This window comes from Oreochromis niloticus, linkage group LG14 (genome assembly GCF_001858045.2).
Source record: "Oreochromis niloticus isolate F11D_XX linkage group LG14, O_niloticus_UMD_NMBU, whole genome shotgun sequence".
NCBI classification, from domain to species: Eukaryota; Metazoa; Chordata; class Actinopteri; order Cichliformes; family Cichlidae; genus Oreochromis; species Oreochromis niloticus.
In genome coordinates, this window is record NC_031979.2 from 26,003,241 (window position 1) to 26,022,279 (window position 19,039).

General features: G+C 41.4%; 1 protein-coding gene across 3 annotated transcripts; it reads left to right on the forward strand.

The window, feature by feature from the left end:
- The first annotated feature begins 16 nt into the window (after nucleotides 1-16).
- sytl2b (synaptotagmin-like 2b) lies at nucleotides 17-18,440 on the forward strand. Of its 3 annotated transcripts, none has more exons than XM_013277509.1 (20): nucleotides 17-87; nucleotides 1,423-1,575; nucleotides 3,043-3,206; nucleotides 3,508-3,619; nucleotides 4,708-4,756; nucleotides 4,850-4,952; nucleotides 5,039-5,438; nucleotides 5,521-5,726; nucleotides 7,125-9,614; nucleotides 10,825-10,938; nucleotides 11,025-11,075; nucleotides 11,373-11,467; nucleotides 11,559-11,675; nucleotides 12,878-13,047; nucleotides 13,506-13,608; nucleotides 13,709-13,870; nucleotides 14,061-14,145; nucleotides 16,619-16,721; nucleotides 16,812-17,017; nucleotides 17,666-18,440. In XM_013277509.1, exons 1-20 carry the CDS (start codon nucleotides 41-43, stop codon nucleotides 17,812-17,814), a joined length of 5,079 nt encoding a protein of 1,692 aa, XP_013132963.1. In that variant the 5' UTR covers nucleotides 17-40; the 3' UTR covers nucleotides 17,815-18,440. The 3 variants fall into 3 exon arrangements, with proteins under 3 accessions (XP_013132963.1, XP_013132964.1, XP_013132965.2); XM_013277510.3 differs by having other exon boundaries at nucleotides 46-182; XM_013277511.3 differs by lacking the exon at nucleotides 17-87 and adding an exon at nucleotides 205-285.
- Nucleotides 18,441-19,039: the final 599 nt, after the last annotated feature.

Genomic DNA, 19,039 nt, shown 5'->3' on the forward strand with positions numbered 1-19,039 from the left:
TCCCCATGCACGCGCTCTGAGTCCGCCCCCTCCCACGCGCATGTCCGGAGATCCGGCGCATCCAGCAGCAGGAGACCTGTGGAGGAGGTAAAAACTTTATTTCCCGTGTGATTTTTTTTTTTTAAACATGAAGATGGGAAAGACAGAAGCGGGCTGTGAGAAGTCCTCAGGTGTCCTGTAAGGTAGGCATATATATATATATATATATATAAAAAAAAAAAACCCGATGTCACTTGTTGAGTTTGAAGTGGAAAGAAAGGAAGTGACACTCTCCGGAGATTTAAGGTAAACCTCTGCCACTCACGTTAATACTTTAACATGAGACTTCTCAGGTGTGCTTCATTTAAAACCAGTTTTAACTCTATGCAACGTTCATGTGCTTAAGTTTGCTCAGCCAAAGAAAACTTTTGCGCCCGCCCTGTTGCTGGTTCCCTTTTATCTCTGAAGGAATCATCAGCTCCACAAAGACCAGACGATTCCTCGCGTTACTGTCCAGATATCAAAGTTTAGAGTGTTAAAGTATCAGCATCTCTTTCGCTTGATAAACTTTTTTTTTTTAATAAAAAAGAGCACACAAGCTAAAGTTTAGCACCACTGATGGAATATTTTTCCTCAGGCACCCTTATTACTCTAATAAGTACCCAAATTATGTTTAAAGTAACAGTAAAATACGTGGCTGTGGCTCATTTATTAATATTTATTAATATATATGACTATTGTTTATCAATAGCATCAGTGTGTAAGCAGCTGTTCCCGGTGGTTAAGGAGCTGGTTACTTTCCAACCTGACCTCCTCCTTGCTCCTCAAAAACACTAAGTTCCCATATTCAATATCCAGAAGTTCACTGTGTGAACTTCTATAACATGTGACTATGAAACTACATACAAGCCAAAAAACAACAGGAACCCCTGATTTGATCTTTAACATTGATGGTTTTGTAGGTTTAACTTTCTGTGTAAACCTTGTTAAACCTCCATCAGTCACATGATAGAACCATAAGCAGTGCACTAGAAGTTTAAAGCAGCTTAAGGCAGCTATATACTTGGGTAAAGTAGAAAATATAGGAGCTACAGCTTTAACAATAACTCCTCTAATGGAATTATTTTCATTGCTTTAAATACTGGACCTGTTTCTGGTTTAAATTGGAAAAAATGGGCTCCACGTCACTCTTAATGAGAAGCCTGCTGTATAGAGGGGTAGCTGCATAGACAGTGACCACCCTCATTAACTTCTAATGCACACCCAGTCATTTTGTTCTATAAGCAGACCTGAAATATTAAAGAAACCACTTAGTTCAGAGAAGAGCTTCTAGGGGTTACTCCTGGTAGGCTTTCAAGGGGTAAAGAGTTAAGGGTACAGCTCTAAACTTTGAGAACTTTACAGGATCTGAATTAACTGCTGTATACTTTGCTACTTTGACAGAACCAGCAACCATTTCCACACGTGTCCGCTGAGAAAAGCAGGAGGAGGAACCATGATAGACCTGAGCCACCTGACAGAGGAGGAGCAGGCGATGATCATGACGGTGCTGAGGAGGGATGCTGAACTGAAGAAGGCAGAGGAGGAGAGAGTCAGGTTGAAATTTGAGTCTCAGTATGACGATATGAAGTCATATTTTTGGACGTCCTTTAAGCCACTGTTTACTCGTGCGTCGCTGCTTGGCTCTGTTCTTTACATGCACTGAGACATTTTGGGCTGACTCTTAAGTTAATGGCATGTTGTTGAGCTAATGTCATTTTATTGATTTAATAAGAACTCCCAAGTCCCTCTGTCACCCTTCTGTGAGAAGAGGCCTTTGTCGGATCGTCAAAATAATATTTGTCTGCTCATAATCCAATAACACAGTAACAGCTTGGCTGGACACAGACGCTGCCTCCGTAGCTGAGAAACCTCAATGTGAGATGAGCAATTAGATTACAGCCAAGTCCACACGTGGGAGAGGATCATGCTGGTCTGATGGACAGGAATAGAAACCCTTAAAGGCCTCAGTGATGGGAGATGCATCAAGTGTGTCGAACGTGATTGGGGAAAAGAAGTTTAATTTGGTCATATCTTTTTAGGACTTTTAAAACAGTTGACATCTGCTGTTTCCCTGTCGTCTTAGCACCTTTGGGCGGGGTCAGGCCTTCCTAGCTGTGCATATTCAGGGTGTGTGAAGACAAACAAGAAGCTCACATCTTCTCTGACCTCTCCCATGTCCTGAAACAAAAGCTTCGTCAACAAAACACTTCGTCTTTCAAATTGCAACCATGCGTGCAAACTATCAAAAATCCCCGATGCTGTGTACCATGTTTTGATTTCATTTTCAAAAATCGAGAATGCCATCAAACAGCATGCTTTTTATTGTGGCCTTAATGCAATTGGCCGGCCTGACTTTTTCCATCAGCGGGGGGCTGAATGCTCGCTGTGTCTCGGCCAGTCTAGTGTAAAAGGATTAAGCCAACAGTCTGTAATAATGTGCTACCCTTTTTTCACATGACCGCCGAGTTCCTCTGTGAGGGAGGAAAGATGAGTTGGAGCAGTCAGCTCAAGGCGGAGGAATTTTTTTGTTCCCTCTTTGATTCAATTTAAAGTTGATGGAAATGTTTTCCGAATTCCTGCACAGTAAAATCAGAAGCTTTTCATTTGCTTAAGCTGAAATCTGAAAAATGCTGCACACGATTAAAAACACAAAAGAGAATTTGTGTTATGTTGATTGCATTGTGAACACCTTTATAAGGTTTTTGGTGGTTTGTCTGTCCTCTGTGCGCTCTTGGCTTTGTATTTCACCCCATATTTGCAGATTAGTCCTGCTCAAAGTGAATTAAAATGGTGTCAGATTCTTCATTCAGTGCAACCGAAAGCGAGCATTGTCTCGCTTTTGCTCTTTTTTGTGTCTGTAGCCATTCAGCAAGACGTGCCACTCAGCTAGGATTAACAGACTGCATAAAAGAACTAGAAATTATACAGAACAAACCTCTCCACTTGAGCGTTTTCACTTCATTTCTCTTTTGTGTATGTCTATTTTATTTTATTCTTTATTCTTTTATTATATCCTAACAGGAAACTGGAGAACGTAGTAGACAATGCCTCCCAGTCCGACACTAAACTGAAGTACCTGACAGGAGAGTGGTTTTACGAGGCCAAGTCACGCAGACACAGGGACAAGATCCACGGCTCGGAAATCATTCTGGCTTCCATGAAACAAGGAAAAGCGGCTAGTTTAGGTCTGCTCATTCTGCAGTGTTCGCTAAAAGTTTTAAATGCTCATTTCGTGCTCAGGGAAAAAAAATCACTTCCTCTTTTTGACCTCAGCACCCTGTTATCACAACAGAGGCAAGTGCAGATTTTACTGATCTGCTGGATTTAAATGTTTTAGCCTTTCGGGGGTAAATACATACAGAGTGCTGAGGTCAGAAATGAGGCCAGGAATGAATTCCCTCTGAACATGTGGTGAAAATTATTCTGCTTCATCGACCTGGACAGTGTCGTTATCCACAGACTTCTCCAAACCGCTCTCTCCTGCAGATGGTTCTCTTAGACTTGACAGACCCAAGGTCGCGAGCAGTCGAGCTTCAGACATTGTTCCTCCACCGAAACCTGCCAGACAGCTGGAAGCAGAGCAGCCACAGCAGATTAGGTACGCAGTTGTTTCCTATAGTGCTGTGCAATACTGCAAATGTTATTATCGATATGATGCAGCAGAAGAAAATCCAGGGCCATGCGCCGCCCTCTAAAGCACTTTGGGTCAAGTTCTGTTGTTTAAATGTGCTGTAGGCTATGAATAAAACAGACATGACTGTCAACACAAAAAGGTTCAGGCATTTCTCATGTTTGAGGTCTATTCAATGATATCCAAAACAAACTGTATACAACAAAATTACAAGTTGACCCTGCCGTGCTAATATCGATCTGATACCAGTACCAGCTTCACTTTGACTCGAGAAACGGAACGTGAAGGATGCGTTCACATGTAACGCTACCAGACACTGATATTATCACTTGAGGCTGAACCAGCTCTGTTTATCTCTCTCGTCACCGTGTGTGAATATGTACTCGGGAGTCTTGTGACTCAGCCTGTGTAAACATAGGTGGTGCTGACAAGGAATACATCTGTTTTATAGCCAGGCAGCAGCTACTGTACCTTCTCGGCAAAGTGTTTAACTCGATAAAACTCTCAGAGCAATTACTCCGATTGGGACATTACGAGATGTTGTTGTTATCTTTGAAATTAAGTTATGCAAAGAAAAAAATGTCAGGATCGTCCTGTCCTGTGGTTCTAATTTAAATGAGAAGATTGTTTTTTTTAGGACCTATTGTTAATATAAGACTGGATTAGTCACACCGTTGACTGTGTAGTGAAGTCACTTTGTGCCACACATTCAGCACACTTGTATTATAGTGCAGTCAATATTTGGTATTTGCACTCTGACAGTGTTGGTTTGCAGTGCATTTATTTCCCCATTGCTTCATTACATCACATGAGATTTAAATGCAGTCAAATGAATTGCATTAGATTAATTTAATTCAGCCACAACATAGAAAACATGTTGCAAGTGTTTCTCATATGTTTGCTCCTTTGATGTTTGGGTGGTTTGGTTGGGCAGACATGTTTTGCTTCTTTAATATCATTACTCCACAATGTCGCGAGTCTCAGTCATGCACGGTGTTGTTTACATATTAGATAAAAAAAATACACCAATTATTTTTTTATTCTTTTTTCTCCAGTGATGCAGAAAAAGAGAATCAAAGTTCAGGTATCCGCTCCCCGAGAATGGTACGTGTTGAAAAACAGGCTGGACTTTCTTTTTTCCTTTCTTTTTTCCTGTTGTATAGTTAACAGCGTATTTCATTCTTTTCTGTCTTCAAGCCGAGGCATAACCCTTTTAACCGTGCTTCCCTTGTTGTTGTTGAGCCTCCTGAAAATAATCATTACCTGTCAGCCAGTCGAGACCAGGAGTCACTGGAGACAGGTCTGAACTGAAATTTGAACATACAGATCTTTGCGAGGCTATCTGAGGGTATCCCGCAGTGAGCCTCTTATCTTTTCTGTCCTCAGAGCCTGTCTCTCCACTGAAGAATCACCCAGCAGGTGAGGCCAATCACACATCAGAGGGCTCCTCTGTAGGTTTCAGGCCAGTGCCAAAGAAGAGGACCTTTCTCTCCAGACGTCCTCTTGGTCAGTCTGAAAGCAACGGCCTGGGTTTGGATGCTCAGCCGGGGTCAGCGGGGATTGTTCCTACACCACGACGGAGGCTGCAGCGGGGATCCAGCGGGAGCTCTAATCAGTCTGGCCTGAAGAGCCAAGATGAAATGCCTCAAAGAAGTGCGGTGTCTAATCAGGTAGCTTGGTCATCCACATCTGCAGATGAAAACTCCTTGCAGTCACTGTGTGACAACTCTCAGCTTTCCTCCAATTCAAGTCTGGAAAGACAGAGAAACCCTATAACAAGAGACAGGTCAGTGGAAAACTTATACTGGGAACCTGTAATTAAACGTTGGCATCCTTCCACTGTAACTCACAACCTGGGCTTTTTTCAGGGCATCCAGATACACAAGAAGTGATGCGTCCACTGAGACGGGAACATCGCAGAGGAGTGAGGAACGAGATGACCAACCTCAAAGAGAGCTTCCACCTTTGAATTCTGTCACGCTGCCTACCACCAACATTCAGGACAAAGAAAACAACGGCCGTGTGGGGCCAGCAATGAGGCAGGAGGAGCTGAGTTCGCCCCAAAACATTGTGGGTAAGTTCAGTAACAAGGTACGACAGGGCAGGGGTTTCAGGCATTTATTTCTCTTTCAAGGACTGGAGGAAATGAAAAGAGGTGAAAGTTTAAAAAATAAATAAAATCAGAGAAAAGTCTGAAAAACAGACATCGATTTTTTTGGAAAATATTTTTTTCATTCTTAATCTTTTAGTTATCTTGTGACCCCGAGTGTATCTTCCATATTCTGGTATTTTCCTCTGTTTGTCTGCTACAGACATACAATTAATCTTTTTTTCCCACTTCAGCCAATGTCCAGAAATTTAACAGAAGATAATATATCTTAATTCCAGCAAATCCAATTTAACTCCACTGTGGACGACTATCTAACATACTGATTTGTAGCAAGTAAAATAAGCACAATATTCACCATTTGAATATTAAAGTGCTAAGATTCAAGAGTGAGCTCTAAACCATAATTAGGAAAATAAGATTATCTGAATGTATTAGGCCATAAAACAAAATATAAGACACAATTAAAAGGGACGATCGCCTGAATGAAATATCAAGGGTTTGCTAAGGTCTCTTAAAATGTTGTTAAAATGTTTTACTTTAGACTAAATATGAAATCACACTGCCATCAATATAGCAACACTGCAAAGTTATACTGCTATATGAGGTCCATTTCCCCTTCAGGGTCATCTTATTTTCCACCTCTGCAAGCTTCCAGCACTCCTACAGTACGCAAGCACTCCTCATGCACTCACACATCTGCGATTTCACCAGAAATCTAACCTCAAATTCAGGTTTAAGGTGACCCGACATTCATGCCGGGGATCATCACCAGTGAAGAGATCGATCAGCAGTCTAAACTTGAAGGTGACACATCAAATTAGGAGCTTATCTGAGAGAGAGTCAGTGTTTTGCTTTGTTTTTCACATTTTTTCTACTGTGTGCTGTGAATTTAGTGAGTCAGACTGTCAATGTTAAACTCTTCTGTAATGTACCAGGGCAGCCGAAGGAGAACAGTGCACCGGCTTATAACACATAAAAGAAAGAGACAAATTTGACTCCCACCAACTTAAAGATGAGAAAGTTAAAGGTCAGAACCTTTGGGGGCCTTTAAACTTAATTTAATGTGTCAAATTATGCAAAAAGCATCACAGTGACAAGTGATTAGAACTTGACTTCTGTAGAGTGACTTTAAAAACACAGGAGTGCTGGAATAAGTCCAGAGGTGAACAAGGAGAAGACCTTGAAGGGCAGAGAGCTGAAATTGAAGTCAGAAAAGCTTTTTCCTCTTTGGGTTGTAGCCCTCTTTGGTTACACCTTGTACACTAATACTGTTTTATTTATTCATTAAATTGATGTTGTAATCCCGCCGCTTATTGAAGTAGAGCCAAGTATCTAATTCTATTTTCCCACGTTGCTTTTTAGATCCGGATCTCCCTGTATCCTATGATCTCAACTTCATTGATAAGTCTCATCAGCAAACCCAGAGGTCAAATCATGCAAATGTGTTTAAGCTTTCCACTCAGGCCACCAGTCCCACTGGTGAGGATGAGGAATCCATTGCAAAGGTGCTGGAGTGGTTCAGCCGCAGCACGGACAGCAGCGATTGGCTAAATTCAGACGATCCAGTGGTTACAAAGAGCCCTGACAAACATGTGGAAGTCAGTAGATTAAGAGCTGAGGATTTATTGTCGAAAGATGCTGTGGATATGATAAGTGACAGGAAAAAGGAAACACTTGAAACAAAGAGGAATCATTTGCAAAGACAGATCAACGATGACAAAGAGCTTAGAGCTGCCGACAGAAGAGGCAGCAAGGAAGTGATTGAATCACAAGAGGAGGTGAAGATGGGTACCAGAGAGAGGATGCATTCACAAGATGTGAAAGATAATGCAGATGAAAGCCAACCACCTAAAATATCTCATCTGAAGTCGTTCTGGGAGAAAAGCAATACAGGCCCTAAAATACTCATTGGGAAGTCGGTCTCATCTGGCGACAAAGGTCAAAAATCTGCTCAGCTGACGGCAGAGAAAAGGTCTGACATGGCATCGGTTCCTGGAATATACAGCGGGAATGAGATTTATGATAAATACGCTTCAAATCCAGGTGATGAAAGAGAGCAGCAGCTGCTAATCACTACAGATGTAGGAGAGAGTGTTCATTTACATAACCACCAGCAAGCAGACAATCTGGTGATTAATTTGCCCCAAGAGGGTAATGATGATTCAACATACAAGTCAGACTATTTGATGTTGCTATCCAGTGACAGAAGAGGCTCAGATGCTGAGGTTTTTTGCACAACAAGAGCACCGGCAAGGACGGCCATCAGTCCAGAGTCTGAGAGCATCTCTTTAGTCAAACCTGACAGCTTTTCTGAACCAAGAGAAGTCCTGCTGCCAGAAGAGCTCTCAAAAAGTCTCCCTGTGTCTCAGCTGGATACAGACCTTCTAACAAGGGCCAGCCTGGATTCTGAGAAGCTCTGTTTAACCAGAAACAATGTGTACATGGACTATAAGCAACCTGGGAATGATGTGCAGATCACCACAAAAGCACAAATTCAAAGAGGTTCAGGTGAGGATAAAAGCATTCATTCGAGCATGTCTCCAAAAAGAAAAGAGGACTCATCCAATAAAGACAGGACTAACAGTCCTCATCTAAATAGGCAGGCGTTGCAAAACCAAGAAAGCACGGCAGAGAGAATAAAGCAGCTCAAATCCTTCTGGGAGCAGGAGAGGAACAAGCCCATGTTTTATACCGGCAAACCTAGAGCTTTCGGAGACGGTAAGGTGGCTCGTGGAGCAAATCAGGCGAAGCTGAATAAAAGATTCACAAAATCAGAATATGACCTGAGGTCAATTGGCAATGAGTCAGGCAGTGACAATGAAAACTATGACAAAAATCATCATAATTTTTCTATTATGCCACTGAGTCAGAGAATAGACAGGCTGTCTCCGAGCCTCGGCACAAGCCGGGCCCAGTTTAACACTCTACGCGAGTTCTGGGATGAGGCCACATCAGACTCCAAGGGACCATTTTCCTTTGACAAACCCAAAAGCCCCAAAAGGAAAGAGGGAATAAGTGCCCAGCTGTCGTCTCAGGACGTAAAGGTTGTTGATCCAGAGATTTACAGACTATCATCTGCTGTCGAGAAAACAAGACCAGCTGTGATGAAATCATCTCCACCTCCTCTGAATCGATCAAAGTCGCCACATGACAGACAGACGGGCTCTGGGTCCAGAGCACTGGGTGATGGCAAAAACAACCCACCTAATTATAACTCAACTGAGTCAGGCCAACAAAGATTGTCCAGAAAGAGCTCAAAAGATTCCAGCAGAGAGGAGAAAACTTCAAAACCACAAAACAGCTCAGGAAAAGAGAGTCGTATTCCTAAGAGCAGAAAAGACAGCTTTGGTTGTTCGAGCAGTCGGGGTAATTCTATGCGCCGTGCCACCAGCATGTTCGCTCTGAGCATTCCCGATGAAAAAGATCAAAGCAAACTGAAAATGGATGTCAGCCCTGTTCACTCTCAGAGCAGAAAGCAAAGACAGAACCCTGAGAAAGGTATAGTGCCGAGAAGATCAGAGGAAACGGAGGCTCTGACTCCACGAGCACGCGCCTTTGTTCCTAGAGACTACCGCCACTACCTGGGGATGACGGATAAGACCAGCGTCCACACCTCGCTCGCTCCGGCCGTGAAGGACGAGGGGTCAGAGGGCAAATCTGGGTATGAACTGGACCTGACTGGGCCAGTGAGGGCCAGCACACCGGTGAGCTCTGAGGAGCGATACAGCAGGAAGGTCAACAAGATGAGTCAACGCCCCCTGTGGGCAAACTACAGCAGCTCAGACACTGGCCAGGAGTCCTCTGTGAGCAGCACATCAGAAACCTGGTCCAACTCGAGAAACAGTTCAAACCGTAAGCACCAGTTTTCATTCTGATGTTTTACTTTCTACTGCAACTCAAAGCAAGAACTCCTCTCTAAAATAGAGTTTTATACATGTCTTCATAAAGTTTTTTCCTTCAGCTACAGTTATGCTAGGGAAAATAGTGGTTGAACAGCAATGACCTTGTGATATTGTTGCCTTTTTAAATTGGTTATTTGAATAGCCCAGACAGAGACTGTCTATAAGTAGAATACAACCAGCAGTCCCTACTTCAGAGAGACACATCGCAGACCAGGTGTGCTCACGGTGGCCCGGGATTGTTTGAAGACAGATTATCCTCTCGTCAGGTGATCTGTATCAACCTATGGGTGACCTCTGCAAATAGTACCAGTGGGTTGCTGGAAACATTTGCAAGAAATTTAAATTAATTAGTTTGCAAAAAATAAACCAGAAAATAAATAAACGAGCATCCCCCCCCCATTCATCACAAATATCAATCTAATTTTTTTCAACAGCTGTTTTGTGTAGGTCGGACTCCTGTGTGTACACTCCTATACAGTTTGTCATCATGGCCTCGATCCAGCTGTGTCCTTAACATTGTGTCCGTGTCGGGTTATCTGTGTTGGCAACAGTAAATCTCAGTAAACAGACTGTGTACCTGCAGTCAGCTGCCTGTGTTTAGTTTGTGGGCTGGGTAACTTAATTAAAACCAGAAAACAAAAAAACATTTCACCAACAGTAGTTTTAAAGTAGTATTCCTCAAACCTCAAACCTTTTAGAGGTTTATTTCTTTTGTATTTTCATTATTACCTAATTGTAAACGTCAAACTTCAAACACTTGGATTTTCATTTGTGAATTCAAAGTAAACGAAGCTGCAATAATCGGTTGATCAAAAGCTGTTTCATAATCAGCTGCCAAAGATTAGCAGATTAGCCTCTTTTCTTTGCATTGCAATGCCGTTAACCGAAAAACACTGTAGTGGGATACTGTGATTGTCATTTTTTCCATGCTTCTGTTTTTTTGTTTACTAGAACAGTTTATTAAAAATATTTCAGACTATTTATCATTCAAATAAGAATAGACAAACCTTCCTTTTACCTTTGCCAAGTCTAAAAGTTTCCTCCATGTATGCAGGATCCAGACGACAGCCATTAATCAGTGCCCTTAATTTGCTTCATGGTGCTTTCTCAGCTTTCAAATCCATTAATCAGTTAATCAGAGCGTTTTCCTCTGATTGCAGGTGAAAATGATGATGATGACCAGAATCCTATAAGGAAAGCACTGCGGCGAGCAGAAACACGGCCCAAAACTCTGGCTAAAAGTATGGAGGATATCACCGCATCATTATCACCACGTGAGCACGTTCTCAATGTTAAAGCTCGAATCTTCCATATGTAGAAGCAGTTTGAGATGACTGATTCTTAATTCTGTTTCTCAAAGGACAAGAAAGACGACAAGACTCAACTTCTGACCTCAGGCGCATTAGCGATGGTAGAAACTGCCTTTTTTCTTTCAGAAGGGATTTTATTTCCAAATGTTGAACAGATTTACAACATTAGGAACTTTGTGTGAGACATATGATAAGACAAATCCTTATCTTATTTTAGCCTCCTGAGAACCAATGAAAACAAAGTGTCTCTCAGTTTAACTTTTTCTCAGATTTTTGTGTCTAGTACAGAGGACATGTATAATTAGGCTGGGTCTCCGGAGGATATACATTTTCTTGCAATCGTAATGGAAATGTAATCAGTATTTTAATCTTCTGCTTCCCAACTAACCACGTTCTAGCTTCTGTTATCGCATCACCCTCCTCGGCCTTATTTTCGGATCCAGACCACCTGAAGAAGATGAGCAAATCAGTTCCTTCATTCTTACAGAAGGAGGTAAAATGACTTCTTGCATCTTTTAGTCCCGTAGGAAAAAGCCTGCACTGCATCTACGAGCACAGAGCTTTCTTTGCTGTCTGTGTTGTAGGATCCTGGCGAAACCACTGACTCCACCTGCGAGGACAGTTACCCCCGAGAAAGACTAATAATGGGCAGCTCAATGTCTAACCTCACCATCTCTTCTGGCAGGCCGTCTGTGTCTTCTGTATGTTTATACACAGCAGAATGCATCGCTTTGCATGCGCATGCTTCCCATTCACTCATCTGTCACTTTAACTGCTTCTTGGCTTTAAGCTGACTAGAGAAACCTTTTTCACAGCAAAAGCTTTACAGTAAAAATACAGGTGTACTGAAGGCTGCATTCCACTTAGCATTCATGCTATTACTGGCACAGCCTCAAACATGTCATGGCTTACTACGACACTTAAGCGCTCATTTCCAGCTCCTGGAAAAAAAGAAAGAAAGAAAATCATTATTTTGGACCTTGGTGTACCCTTACAGTTTATCCACTATTTGAAACCAGCCCTTTTAGCTCATCTTGGTTTAAAGCCTCCCTCTTAAGTCCATCTTCACCTTATTTGCTGCTCTTTGCAAACAAAAGATTTGAACAGAAGGTGGGAGGGGCAAAACTGGAGCTTATAAGGTCAGTGATATACTGACCTCAGTTTTTTGTAAACTTTGGCCATGTTTAATATGAGCATTAATCATCCGTTTTCTTATACTTTGAATATTATGTGAAGTAGAATATCTGCAGTTGTATTGACACTCACATAAATAAATGTTTCGACCACCACTGCATCCATGTCGGGATGACAGCCAGAATCAGAAAGATCCCAAAGCTGCCAAGCATCTGTGCATTGCACCTCAGCTGAACAGTGGGAGGCTAACCAGATGTGAGCAGATGTGCATTAGCTAAACAAAGTTGGTCTTTGGCCAAATCTTCATTAGTGAACACTTTTAATCAAGCGTAAACTGAAGTTTTGTTGTGATTTTACCACTTTTCAGGCCTTAGAAAGCTCCAGTGAGCCCTGGAGCAACAAATACTGAAACACTGAGTGAGATATGAGGTTTGTCAAGTAGGGCTGTTTTTTAAGCTTATGCATAGAAATGATTTTAAAGGAGAAAACTGATAGCTCTGACAGATGTAAATTTGAATCTTCCCCATACCTCAGTGCAGTTCACAGCAACTTTCCAGCGCTAAGGTTTGTAGCACTGATCAGGTCAAAGTATAGAAAAGTACATTAAGAAGAACTCTGGTCACTGTTTGTACCTCACACATTCCTTCTCTCTGTACCTGCTGCACAATAAAACTCAATAACCAAAAGCTCAAACATGCATGCATCAGACCTTCTTGTGCTTTGTTTTATAATAAACAATGTTTATCTTCATGTTTGTGTATGCGCTCAGCTAAGTGGAAGTGTGATGACCATGTACAGTGCAGACTTTGCGAATGTGGAGGTCCAGGGAAGCATCCAGTTCTCCATCAACTACGTCCAGCGGCTCAGAGAGTTTCACATTTTTGTGGCTGAGTGCAGAGACTTGGCCGCTGTCGACCCGAAAAGGGGCCGCTCAGATCCGTGAGTGCTACTTCCATACTAGATTATAAACCAATGAAAGGAAACGTGATATTCATGCATCATGTTTTCACCTGTCCCCCTCAAAAAAGGACACCAGGTTTCTTTTAAGTCACTGTAAAATAATAATACAGAGTATTGACTGTGTATAAGAGATGGGTGTAGCCACTATAGCACTAGCATTTACCTGCTATATAGCAAAGTGGAAAGGTAAGAACAGCAGTGCATGTGCTTCATGATGTTTCCTCAGCTTTCACTAGAAACTTGAAGTGTAAGAAAGGTTTTTTTCTTATCTTATTGTATCTATCCATTTCTACTATATTCTGTCACCATATCACACAAAAATGAATAGGTTATTATTCATTTTAGCACTGTGTGTGAACCAGAAAGCCCATTTTTGGCCACTAACTGTGACTACTTCCTCCATATATTCTGTAAGATTTGTTTTCTTACTTTTTAAGGTATGTCAAGAGCTACCTGGCGCCTGATAAAGCTAATCTCGGAAAGAGGAAAACATCTGTAAAAAAGAAGACGTTAAACCCGACTTTTAACGAGATCCTCAGAGTAAGAATATGCGGATATTTTGCCAACACACAAATATTCCCACACTGTAAGTCTTGCCTGACAACAAATAAAAGCGCCCTGCTCTTTCCTGTCCTCCCAGTATCGAGTTCGCATGGAGTATCTCAGGACCCAGACACTCATTCTTTCTGTTTGGCATCATGACACGTTTGGCAAGAACAGTTTCCTGGGCGAGGTAGACGTGGAACTGTCTAAGTGGGACTTTGACCACACCCAGATGAACTACTTAGCCCTGAAAGCCAGGGTAAGAAAAAAAATAAACACACACAAAGGCTTCTTTATCTGCGGCATTGTTTTCTCATCGCATAACGGCTGTTTATCTGGAGAATGTGGTCCATCTGCTCATTTTTTTCCAGAGTCTTGTTTGAGTTGATTATATCAGATGTCACATGATGAAGTTTTCAGGTGTTTATGTAATGTCTCCCGTGTCTTAGACGACGCCCACGCTAGCGCCATCAAATGATCGAGGAGAGATGAAACTAGCCATACGTTTCCTGCCACAGATAATCCACAGCGAAGGTCTGCAAGTAATCCTGCTCTGTTTTTTATAAATTGGATTTGCAGTATTGTTTACAGTGAGCACAGCAGCCTCGCTCACCTGTTTGTCAAAGCTTCTGTTATTCTGACATGGAGCCAATCAGAAGAAAGTCGGGTTAAAGGGACAGGTGTTAAAAAAGGCTTGTGTCATGCCCTGTCCACACATACACAGGTATTTTTCTTTGCATTTTGACTTTTGAAAAACTTTTTCTAGGCTGAAGATTTTCATACTCTGCATTTCCTTCTGTGCAAGGAAACAGATTTTGTCCTATAACGTCAAAGGCATGCGCCTTTTTCCTTTTCTGACATCAGACTGCAGAACACGTCATTTTTTTATATGAGGCGATTTCCTGCAGTGGCAGACAAAGGCAAGATATTTAATATCTGCAGTTGCATGAATACAATATGGATGTCAGTGTTTCCCCTGACAAGTCTTCAGTCAAGTCTGATGTTTAGGAAAAGTTGAACCTCACTCTTGATTCAAATGTAAAACTCAGGCCTTCCGCTCGGCTTCTGATTGGCCAACATTTCTAAATCAACATCTTTTGTTTGACATTTTCAGTCTGGATGGAGATATTTTTCACAGTGCTTCTGTGGACTGTTTTTTCTTTAAATGATGAAAGTTGACACCTGCCAATTTAAAACAAACAAACAAACCATGTAATGTGAACGATAAATAAGAATTATTTTGAACTTTTAATCATGCATGAGTAAAAAAGTGGAGTTCCTAAGGAACTTTTTCCAGGAAGTTTGTTTGCAGCCACAGCTATCGCCATCTGGTGGCCTTCAGACAGAATACAGGTTTAAGAGATTTCAGCTTCACTGTTGCTACCTGATTGTCGCATCTTGTGCTTTGTGTTATGTTTAATTTAGGGTATCACAATTGTGTTTATTAGCACCTATCCATAGCTTCCCAATATACTGCATATGTCAGGTGTAAGCAACCTTCCACATCAAAAGAGCCATTTTAGCTCCTCCTACCAATCAACGGGAGAGAAGAGCATGTGGGGGACAGATGATATAATATAATTGAGAGAGAATAAATAAATGCGTATAGTCTATGTATTACCAGGGTTATATTTAAAATTCTAAACCGTTGCTTGTGAGCTGCAGGTTGCCGACCCCTGACCAAAAAATAAATAAATACTTTTTTTTTTTTTTTTTTAAATTAGCCAAATTAGCAAAGGTCAAGCAGGATTTTTTTTCTTTTGTCATAATGACATGATCTAGCCTACATAGATGATATTGGAAATTTAGGTACTGTAGTGCAGTAAAAAGTGTCATTCCCTTCCTCATTTAAAAAAAAAAAGTATTTGTTTTACTTATTTTTTTATTATTATTATTATTATTACTGTTTTTCATATTTAAATGTCTAAATGATAGCGTCATTTATTAAGGGAAAAAAACCTACCCACACCAAGCTGACCCTGTTTTTAAAAAAGTGCTTGTCCCTCCCATGTTAAATCATGATTTAACTGTGATTAGGACTTTTTTTGGGAATGCTGTGATCAGCCACACTCAGGCCTGATTACTGCCAGGCCTGAATAAAATTAAATCACTAAATAGAGCCTGGTTGTAGTGTGACGGTCTGCTTTGCTGCTTCAGGACCTGGATAGCTTGCTATAATTGAAAGAACCGTGAATTCTGCTCCCTACCAGAAAATCCTGAAAAAGAACATCTGACCATCAATTCATGCTTTGAAGCTCAAGCAGATTTGAGTAGCAGGACAGTGATGCAAAACACAGTCCACCTCGGCATGGCTCTGAAGAAAAACAAAATGATGGTTTTGGAGTGACCTAGCCAAAGTCTGGACTTAAATCTGATTGGTGTGACCTTAAAAGCCTTTTCATGCTTTAAAGCCCTCAACTGTGGCTTGTTTAAAACAATTCTGCAAAGACGAATGGGCCTGTATTCCTCCACAGTGACATGAAAGGCTTATTACCAGTTATCACAAACACTTGATTGCAGTTCTTGCTGAAAAGGGTGCCAGAACTAGTTATTAGATTTAGGGGTATAATTACTTTGCCAGGTACGAGGGTAAACTCGCCCAGAAGGGTGATGACAATATCCCATCAGCCTTTTGCAGCAGAGGGGTAAAAACTGCATTTTGTATTTCCTTGGGTTATATTTGTCTAATATTTAAAATGTGTTTGATCTGAAACGTTTAAGCATGACAAATATGCAACAAACCAAAGAAATCGGGAACAGCGTAAATACTCAGCACTATAGCTGACTATCACTGTACAAAGTGTGTGCAAGACCAGATTACCAGTTTAGGAAATTTAAAAGCAGGAAAGTAAAGCATCATTTAAATCCAGTAATAAAATGTTATTTATTAACCTCCATTACTGCAGTATGTTTTAGTTTTTGAGTTCAGTCTTATACTTGTGTAGAAATAACAGAAATACCAGATTCATACCAGAGTCATAAAAATGTAATGTCATTTTCTTTAAAGGTGTAGCTAAAGACAGTTCCAGCACTGGAGAGATTCACATTTGGGTGAAAGAATGCAAGAACCTGCCTCTAATCAGGGCTACCATCGACCCATATGTAAAGTGGTATGCACAGCTGATTCATCTCAAGTTGGTCATATATGGAGTTCTTCTGTATTAGTCACGACATGTTTTCTTTTGCCCGCTTATTTGAAGCTTCGTCCTGCCAGACACGAGCAGGAAAGGTCGCCAGAAGACGCGTGTGCTGCGGAGGACGGTGGATCCGGTGTTTAACCACACGATGGTGTATGATGGCATCAGAGAGGCTGATCTAACAGAGGCATGCGTGGAGCTCACTGTGTGGGACCGAGACAGGCTCGCAAGCAACCTGCTGGGGGGCCTGAGGCTGGGGACTGGAACAGGTAGGCTACTGATGGAGGAAGTACTTGTTAAAATACGCAATCTGATGAGATACACTCAGCGGCCGCTTCATTAGGTACACCTGTCCAAGCAAATGCAAATGCAAATATTGGATTGGCGACACATGGTATCAGCTCGGTGCTTTCAGTCGTGTAGACATCATGACGACAACCTGGGTTAGATGGGACAGACAAAGTTTCCAGCTGCCAGTGGAGGTGGCACCTGAACGATAAACTGAAAATACCTTCTGTTGTGAAGTTATTGGAGCTTTGATGTTTACATTATGAGTGAAAGCAGCCAGACGTGCTCATTTTAGTATATATATGTGAAATATCTTTAATCTTCAATGCTTTGATCATTCTCGCTGGCTGGTCGCATGCACAGCCTTTATAGTCTGAGAAACATAAAAGTGTACAGAATGTAATTTTCAAAAACAGAATGTGTGTAAAAGACATCAGAAGCCTGAAGTGGGCCGAGATTGAAATAAGGCAGTGACATAATGCGAGTAATGTTTCTAGATCAAAGTGTGTAGAAAGAAAACAAAGGCTTTATATGATGTAGATAAGAGATAATTATTCTAATTTATCAGCTTCATGCTGGAACGACGATGTTTTCAGTGCTTGTATTTGTCTCTCTCTTTCTCTCTGTAGGCAGAAGTTACGGAGCAGTGGTGGACTGGATGGACTCGAGTCCTTATGAGGTGGCGCTGTGGGAGCGCATGATGGCTACCCCGAATGAATGGGTGGAAGCCGTACTCCCGCTGAGAATGCTGAACTCTGCAAAGACTGCTTTCAAATGAGTATCTCAAACTGTGACGAGATTACAGACGAGTATAAAGTCAAACTGCTTTTACATTTCAAAGTTTAAAAATAAATGAAAGGCAGCGGAGCGAAACACTGGAGTCATCAGTTTGGCTGAAATTTTACAGAAACCTGTGGGCCACCCAGCATAAAGGTGGTATGAACACTTAGAGAAACCTCTGGAGAGTGAGTTTTGTTTTTAGACTCATATCCTTCACAGCTATGAGAATTAAGAAGAGGATCGACCAATGCCGACATTATTTTTACAATTCCAGCACCTTAAAGTTGTTTGTTCTGTTCTAATAAGACACAGTAACATCACTTTCATCTGTCTATTACCGAACATTAATAAGACACTGGGTATTTTTTATTTGTGTTGTTATTTGGACGAACTTACCCTTAGTATATACTATAAGTTATCAATGTTATATCACCTGGAAGTGCCAATATAGCCTTCGTTTACTTAGCTGAGTCTTCAGAAAACATGGCTTCTTGGACTAACAATTATTGACAGTATTTTCAAAAATATAATTCAATCCAAAAACAGATCTCACGTGTGATGAACTGTTAAAGGGCCGTGTTAATTATATTAACCACAAGTGCAATAAAAGACACTTAATACAGATCATTTGAACAAGTCTCTTTTTTATTTTGTTCAGTAAATTATAAGAAATTTAAAATTTAACAGCAGGTTTTTCTCAGTGTTTTTTTAGAGCTCTGATATTTCTCAACATCTGTTTTTGTATAACCGTTACAGATAACAAGAAGTCAGTGCACTTTTACTGCCAGTCCGGGGCTCAGATAAATGTGGAGGGTTGTGTCGGTGAAGGTATTTGGTGTAAACTCTATGCTACTGTTGGACAAAACCAAAGGAGGAGGGGGGGGAGTGCTTGGAGGCAGTGAGAGAGAAGAAAAGGTTGGCATGTAGAGGTGGTAGTAGGGATTTTTAAAAGGAGCTTTAAATGTTCAGAATTGGCTCATGTGATGTGCGAAGCCCAAGAGAGGTGTAGGTATGCGCTGGAGAAACGAGGAATGAAAGTCAGTTGAAGGGAGAGAGGATAGGAGGGAAGCAGGTGTAACAGTGAAGCTGCAAGTAGCAGAACTGGGTGAAGCTGGGTGATTGGGTGGAGACGAGCGTCAGCAGTGATTTGTGGCAGAAGGACAGATATGATGTATGATTTGGAGACGGTGGCACTGGCAAAAAAGACAGGAGGCTGAGATGAT